Genomic DNA, 7,632 nt, shown 5'->3' on the forward strand with positions numbered 1-7,632 from the left:
AAAAAAAAAAAAAAAAAAGAGCCTTTGTTCATTACTTAATTGGGTTGTCTTTTTATTATGGAGTTACAAGAGTTTTATAAATTCTAGACACTAGTCCCTTATCAGATAATTTGCAGATATTTTCTTGATAGTTTTTTGAAGAACGAGGTTTTAATTTTTTAATTAAAAATTTTAATTTTGGTCTATATGTATGTATACCCTATCCTCCACATAAACACATTGTATTTATGAAATTAAATGACTAAGCTATGTGAGCCACAAAAACAGGAACTAGGTTCACTATTGTACTATTACTAGTACACCTAGTACTAGTAACAGTGTTCACTAAACATCAGAAGGATGGATGGATGATAGTTGGAGAAAAGTGAGTCTAAGAATATTTAAAGGTGACCAGCTAGGCACGGTGGCTCATGCCTATAATCCTAGCACTCTGGGAGGCTCAGTTGGGCTGATTGCTTGAGCTTAGGAGTTCAAGACCACCTTGAGCAAAAGTGAGAACCTGTCTCTACTACCTGTCTACTAAAAATAGAAAAATTAACAGGCATTTTAGCAGACACCTATAGTTGCAGCTACTTGGGAAGGTGAAGCATGAGGATCTCTTGAGCCCAAGAGTGTGAGGTTTCTGTGAGCTGTGATGATGCCAAGGCACTCAATTCCAGAATGACAGAGTGAGACTTTGTCTCCAATAAATAAACAAAAGAACATATACAAGTGTTTAATTTCTCCCTTCTAGGTACCAAGACAAAGAAACAAACTACACTGCCATTTAAACCAATCTCAAAAGGAAAGAAGAAAAATCCCTGGTCTGATTCAGAATCCGATATGAGCAGTAATGAAAGTAATTTTGATCTCCCTGCACGAGAAAAAAAGCCCCGGGCAGTATCAAGTAAGGAAAACTAAAGAACATTCTAGATATGCTATAAGATTTAAATATACTTCAAAGGTGGCACCTGTAGCTCAGTGGGTAGGGCGCCAGCTACATATACTGAGGCTGGCGGGTTTGAATCCAGCCCAGGCCAGCTAAAACAATGACAACTGCCACAGAAAAATAGCTGGGCATTGTGGCAGGCACCTGTAGTCCCAGCTACTTGGGAGGCTGAGACAAGAGAATTGCTTAAGCCCAAGAGTTGAAGGTTGCTGTGAGCTGTGACGCCACAGCACTACCCAAGGAGAGAAGTGTCTCCAAAAAAAATTAAGTAAATAAATATACTTTAGAGTATTTAATCCCAGAAATTACTACCTTGCAGAGTAATATAGGCAGTCCTTGGATTATAATCAGGTTTCGTAGGTTTGTTCTTAAGTAGCATTTGTATATAAGTTGCAACAGGTACATTTACCTATCACCTGTAATATCTTCTGTTCATAGGTGCAAGTTTTATGTAAGTTGGACTTTTTAACTCAGGGACTGCCTGTGAATTTTATTAAATTTTTGAAAAATGGAGCCATCTTTTAAGAGATTAAACTTTGAGTGGCGCCTGTGAATCAATGGTTAGGGTACCAACCCCATATACTGAGGGTTGCATGTTTAAACCCGCTCCTTTCCAAACTGCAACAAAAAGTAGTGGGCGCCTGTAGTCCCAGCTACTCAAGAGGCTGAGTCAAGAGAATCGCCTAAGCCCAGGAGTTGGAGGTTGCTGTGAGCTGTGTGATTTCACAGCACTCTACCAAGGGCGATAAACTGAGACTGTCTCTACCCCCCCAAAAAAAAAAGATTAAACTGAATCTAAAATACTCATGAAATGTTACATCAATCTGTGAATTAAATGTTTTTCCTGGTTGGGTGTGATGACTCACACCTCTAATCTTACCACTTTGGGAGGCAGAGGCAGAAAGATTGCTTTAGATCAAGAGTTTGAGATCAACCTTAGCAACAAACAAGACCCTGACTATATTAAATGGTAGAAAAATTAGCCAGGTGTGAAGGCACACACGTGTAATCCCAGCTACTTGGGAGGCTGAGGTGGGAGGATTGCTTGAGCCCAAGAGTTTAAGGTAGCAATGAGCTATGGTAATGCCATTATACTCTAGCCCAAGGCAACAAACCTAGGGACCTGTCTCAAAACAAAAATATTCTCTCCTATTGCCCTCTCTGATTACTTGTATATGTATGTTTTTAATAGCAAAAGCCAAATTCACAATGGATTTGGACTCAGATGAAGATTTCTCAGATTTTGATAAAGAAACAAATCAAGATGAAGATTATGTCTTGTCAGATGCTAGTCCACCAAAAACCAAAACTTCCCCAAAGTAAGTATGTTATATGGACTATATCCTGATTTATTTATTTATTTGCAGTTTTTGGCCAGGGCTGGGTTTGAACCCACCACTTCCGGTATATGGGGCTGGCGCCCTACTCCTTTGAGCCACAGGCACCAGCTGATCCTGATTGTTTTTTAATAGATGATATATTGTTTCTTATTCAACACATTTCTTTATTTTATTTTAGTGTGACAAAAAGAAAGTTTAGAGCACTTCCAAAGAAAGTTGGAAGCGTGTCCCTCTAATGAAGAAGAAAAGATGAGCAAAACCTATTTGAAAATATTTAGAATTGATTGTCAGGCTGTTGGTTTTTTTATTCTAGACATACTGACAGAGAACTGAAGCCACAGAAGAGTGCCATGTCAGGTATGTATTTAAATAAAAGTAGTGAGACATCTACCTTACTGGGACACTCAATCCAACTGGGTTCTAATCATGGCTATGTTATACAAATGTTTTCATTGAAAATAATTTTTGATATTTTATTAGTATTACGTTGATATCTTTTCATTAGGTTTAGTTTTGTACATAAATACGTTCTACATTCAATACATTAAAAGTAATCCTAATTGCTTGGCAGATACTTTACTAGGTCCTAGAGATAAAAAAGAAATTAAAACTGTTCTTTAAAGACCAGATGTGGTGGCTCTTACCTATAATCCTAGCACTCTGGGAGGCTGAGGCTGGTTGATCGCCTGAGCTCAGGAGTTCAAGACCAGCCTGAGCAAAAGTGAGACCCCATCTCTACTAGAAAAGTAGCTTGGTGTTATGGAGGAAGCCTGTAGTCCTAGCTACTCAGGAGGCAAAAGGATCGTTTGATCCCAAGATTTGAGGTTGCTGTGAGCTATGACACCACAGCATTCTACTCAGAGCAACAAAGTGAGATTCTGTCTCAAACAAACCAACAAAAAACTGTTCTTGCTGACAAGGAATTCAGAAATTAAAACAAAGTTGTACGATTGTATTTTAAATATTTCAGAAAAGTCACAGGTGTAGTTTATTTGTTTTGTTTTGTTTTGTTTTGTTTTTAGATATAGTCTCACTTTGTTGCCCTCAGTAAAGTGCTGTGGTGTCATAGCTCACTGCGATCTCCAACTTTTGGACTAAAGTGATCCTCTTGCCTCATTTTTTATTTTTACTAGAGACCAGTTCTCTTGCTTAGGCTGGTCTTGAACTCATGACCTCAAACAATCCACCCACTTTGGCCTCCCAAAGTGCTAGGATTACAGGCATGAGCCACTGCGCCCTGGCCTTACAGACATAGTTTTGAAACAGTAATTCATAGCAGAGACAAAGCAGTACATTGATTTTCATGTGTTGCTTATGTGTTGTCTACCTTTGCATCTGAAGAAAAGAACCTTGAGGCTAATGATAAAGACAGTGTACAACTTTCTTCAAGCCCTCCTGCTTCTGATTTCTCAGCTGAAACTGAAATTATAAACCCAGATTCTAAAAAGAATGTGACAGTGAAGAAGACAACAGCAAAAAGTAAGCCTAAATCTTTGTGATGGTTTAATATTGCAATTAACTAACTGATTTCTACAAGTCGATTTCAATTTTAATTTCCAAAACTTACTATTGATATTGAAATGAAACCTTTTCCAAATGGAAGCAATTTCTTTTAGTATTTTTATAATCAAAATTGATAGTCAAAAGGTTTCAAATCATGTGTTTCTCAGAATACTACGTTTATTTTTATTTTTTTCTTTGTATTTTTTTATTTTTGAGACAGAGTCTCACTATGTCACCCACAGTAGGGTGCTGTGCCATCACAGCTCACAACAACCTCAAACTCTTGGGCCTAAGCAATTCTCAAGCCTTCCCAGTAACTGGACTACAGGCACCCACCACAATGCCCATATTTTTGCCCTATTTTTGTTGTCATTGCAGTTGTCATTGTTGTTTAGCTGACCCGGGCCAAGTTCCAATCCGCTAACCTCGGTATATGTGGCTGGTGCTGTAACCATTGTGCTAAGGGTGCTGAGCCTCAGAATACTACATATTATCTACCTCATTTCTGTGACAGGGATGGTATTTATAAGCAATTGCAAATAGTTAACATAAAACGTTTTTTGAAAATTGAATGCTTAGGCTCGGCACCTGTGGCTCAAGCAGCTAAGGCACCAGCCACATACACCTAAGGTGGCAGGTTCCAATCCCCAGCCTGGGCCCGCCAAACAACAATGATGGCTGCAACAACAAAAAAAAATGGCCGGGCGTTGTGGTGGGCGCCTGTGGTCCCAGCTACTTGGGAGGCTGAGGCAGGAGACTCGCTTGAGCCCAGGAGTTGGAGGTTGCTGTGAGCATGATGCCACGGCACTCTACCCAGGGGGATAGCTTGAGGCTCTGTCTCAAAAAAAAAAAAAGAAAAAAGAAAAATGAATGCTTAGGCTGGCACCTGTGGCTCAAGTGGCTAAGGCGCCAGCCACATACACCTAAGGTGGCCAGTTCAAATCCAGCCCGGCACGCCAAACAACAATGACAGATGCAACCAAAAAATAGCCAGGCCTTGTGGCAGGTGCCTATGGTCCCAGCTACTTGGGAGGCGGAGGCAGGAGACTCGCTTGAGCCCAGGAGTTGGAGGTTGCTGTGAGCTGTGATGCCACGGTACTCTGCCCAGGGGGACAGCCTGAGGCTCTGTCTCAAAAAAAAGAAGAAAAATGAATGCTTAACAATACTTTGCACAATAGCTAATACCTGTAATCCCAGCATATTGGGGAGGCCAGGGCAAGAAGATTGCTTGAGGTCAGGAGTTTTAGACCAGCCTAGGCAACATAGTGAGATGGTCCCTGTCTCTACAAAAAATAATTTTTAAAATTAGCTAGGCTAGGCCGGGCAAGGTGGCTTATGCCTGTAATGTAGCACTCTGGGAAGCCGAGGCAGGTGGATTCCTTGAGCTTGGGAGTTTGACACCAGCCTGAGCCAGAGTGAGACTATATCTCTACTAGTAATAGAAAAACTAGCTAGGCATTGTGATGGACACCTGTAGTCCCAGGTACTTGGGAGGCTGAGGCAAGAGTATCACTTAAGCCCAAGAATTTGAGATTGCTGTGACCTATGACACCATGGCACTCTACCAAGGGTGACAAAGTGAGACTCTGTTTCAAACAAACAAAAAAATTAGCCAGGCTTACCCCTGTAATCCCAGCTATTTGAGTGCCTGAAATGAGAGGATCACTTGAGCCCAGGAATTTAAGGCTACAATGAGCTATGATTGTACAACTGCACTCCAGCTTAGGCAACAAAGTAAGGCTCTGTCTCTTAAAAAAATAAAAACTTTGGCTTGGTGCCTGTAGCTTAGTTGGTAGGACACTGGCCACATACACTGAGGCTAGAAGGTTCAAACCTAACCTAGCCAGCTAAATAACAATGACAACTGCAATAAAAAAGAACCAGGCATTGTGGCAGGTGCCTGTAGTCCCAGCTACTTGGGAAGCTGAGGCAAGAGAATCACTTGGCCCAAGAGTTTGAGGTTGCTGTGAGCTATGATGCCACAGCACTCTACCAAGAGCAACATAGTGAGACTCTGTCTCAAAAAAAATAAAAACTTTGATTCTCCAATGTTTTTTCAGCTCTCTTTAGATTGTCTTTTCCTGTGTCAAATTTACAGACATCAGGTTGCTAAAGAAAGTTCACTATGAAAAACTAATCCAAGAGTGCCAATGATAAATTACCTGTGTTGATTTGCAGGTCAGTCTTCTACCTCCACCACCGGTGCCCAAAAAAGGGCTGCTCCAAAAGGAACCAAAAGGAATCCAGCCTTGAAATCTGGTGTCTCTGAAAAGCCTGATCTTGCCAAAACTAAGAATCAACGCAAAAGGAAGCCATCTACTTCTGATGATTCTGACTCTAGTTTTAAGAAAATTATTTCTAAAGCAGTCACAAGCAAAGTGAGTATTCTAGTTAGTCCTTTTGCTATAGATGTTCGAAACATAGAACTCAGCCTCTGTTTTTAATAACTTGGCATATTTTTAAGAAATTCAATTTATATCTCATAACCCACTAGCTTTTATTGTATGTAGTTTTAACAAAGTTAAATATTTCACTTATTTAGTCAGTTGGGAGAGTTGGCCTTATATCTCCCCCCTTATTTCTTGGTAGAAGGTAGAAAACTTGAATTGTAGTCTGATAAATTTTTTACACTGGAATGATGCTGTGGGTTTACATTGCACAAATTACCTGGACTTTTTTTTTTTCTTATAGAAACCCAAGGGGGAGAGTGATGACTTCCACCTGGATTTTGACTCAACAGTGTCTCCTCGGGGAAAATCCAGACGGGCAAAGAAACCTATAAAGTATATTGAAGAGTCGGATGAAGATGATCTATTTTAAAATGTGAGATGATTATTTTAAGTAACTGTCTTACTGAGCCCAAGACTGATTTTAAACTCATCTGAAGCTCTTAATTTCCTGCCCTCTGAATTTAGTTTGGAGAAGGCATTTTCAATAAAAGACCATCAAAGTAGAGTAAGTGGAGCCCCAGTATCCTTTAGCTTTCTATAATACTGTCAAAATAGTGACCATCTCAAAGGCATTGTTTTCTATGTTTTGAGTCTGTTTTGTCTTTAAAGCCTGATGTTAAGCTTTTCTGGGCAGCATAAATTGTTTATTGACTCATTCAATTAAGTTAAAACCTATTATAGCACTTTGGTTTAAAAGTGTCACTCTGCCTTAATTTTCAGTAAACATGAGATAGACCATAATTAATTGTTTTATCTTAGTTTTACAAGTAATTGTCTATCAGATAGAACTTTACATAGTTCTAGTACAAATACTCTATGCTCAAACTTTTATGTGCTGAATTTGTTCAAGCAATGAGAAATTGCTCATATCCTCCTGAATATCATCAGAGGCTAAAAACAAAATAACTTTGGCTGTTTCTGTATAACCTCAACATAGTCAACAGGATGAAGATAATTAGACCACTTATGTGACTATTCAACTCTTAACTTATCCCCTCTCTCTGCCTCTGAGTCTAAATCTCCCAAAGAGAGAAACAAGTTTCTAGGCAAGACTGGATTCCATAAGACTGGAGACAACATTTGCTCCAAGATCTTTTATATTGTATTGATTCTAACCAGTAAGCTGTTAGCTCCATTTGGGGACATTTCCATGATTATAACATGTAAACTGTTCAAGACTTTTCTGCATTTTTACATGTGTGTGCCCTGAGTGATGTTATCAGTGTTATTGTAAATATTTCTCTGTTTTTCTATGTAGCTTAATTCCAACAATTTTGTAGTTTAATAAAATGTTCTAAACATTGCAAGCCACTGAATGCCTTTTTTTAAACCCACACCTATACCCTTTTCCTTACATTAAAATATAGCCTTCGTTTCTTTCTTTCTTTCTTTTTTTTTTTTTTTTTTTGGG

The 7,632-nt window shown here is 39.3% G+C and overlaps 1 protein-coding gene across 1 annotated transcript in view; it reads left to right on the forward strand.

The window, feature by feature from the left end:
* TOP2A (DNA topoisomerase II alpha) overlaps positions 1–6,924 on the forward strand; it is a 36,754-nt gene extending 29,830 nt beyond the window's left edge. The window contains exons 30-35 of the mRNA XM_003786393.3: positions 734–886; positions 2,121–2,247; positions 2,582–2,625; positions 3,610–3,747; positions 5,950–6,149; positions 6,463–6,924. Of these exons, the coding sequence (XP_003786441.1) occupies positions 734–886; positions 2,121–2,247; positions 2,582–2,625; positions 3,610–3,747; positions 5,950–6,149; positions 6,463–6,591 (791 nt within the window). The 3' untranslated portion in view covers positions 6,592–6,924. The remainder of the gene's footprint in view (positions 1–733; positions 887–2,120; positions 2,248–2,581; positions 2,626–3,609; positions 3,748–5,949; positions 6,150–6,462) is intronic.
* The last annotated feature ends 708 nt before the right edge of the window (positions 6,925–7,632 follow it).

This window comes from Otolemur garnettii, unplaced genomic scaffold (assembly GCF_000181295.1).
Source record: "Otolemur garnettii isolate 467f Iridium unplaced genomic scaffold, OtoGar3 scaffold00018, whole genome shotgun sequence".
NCBI lineage: Eukaryota > Metazoa > Chordata > Mammalia > Primates > Galagidae > Otolemur > Otolemur garnettii.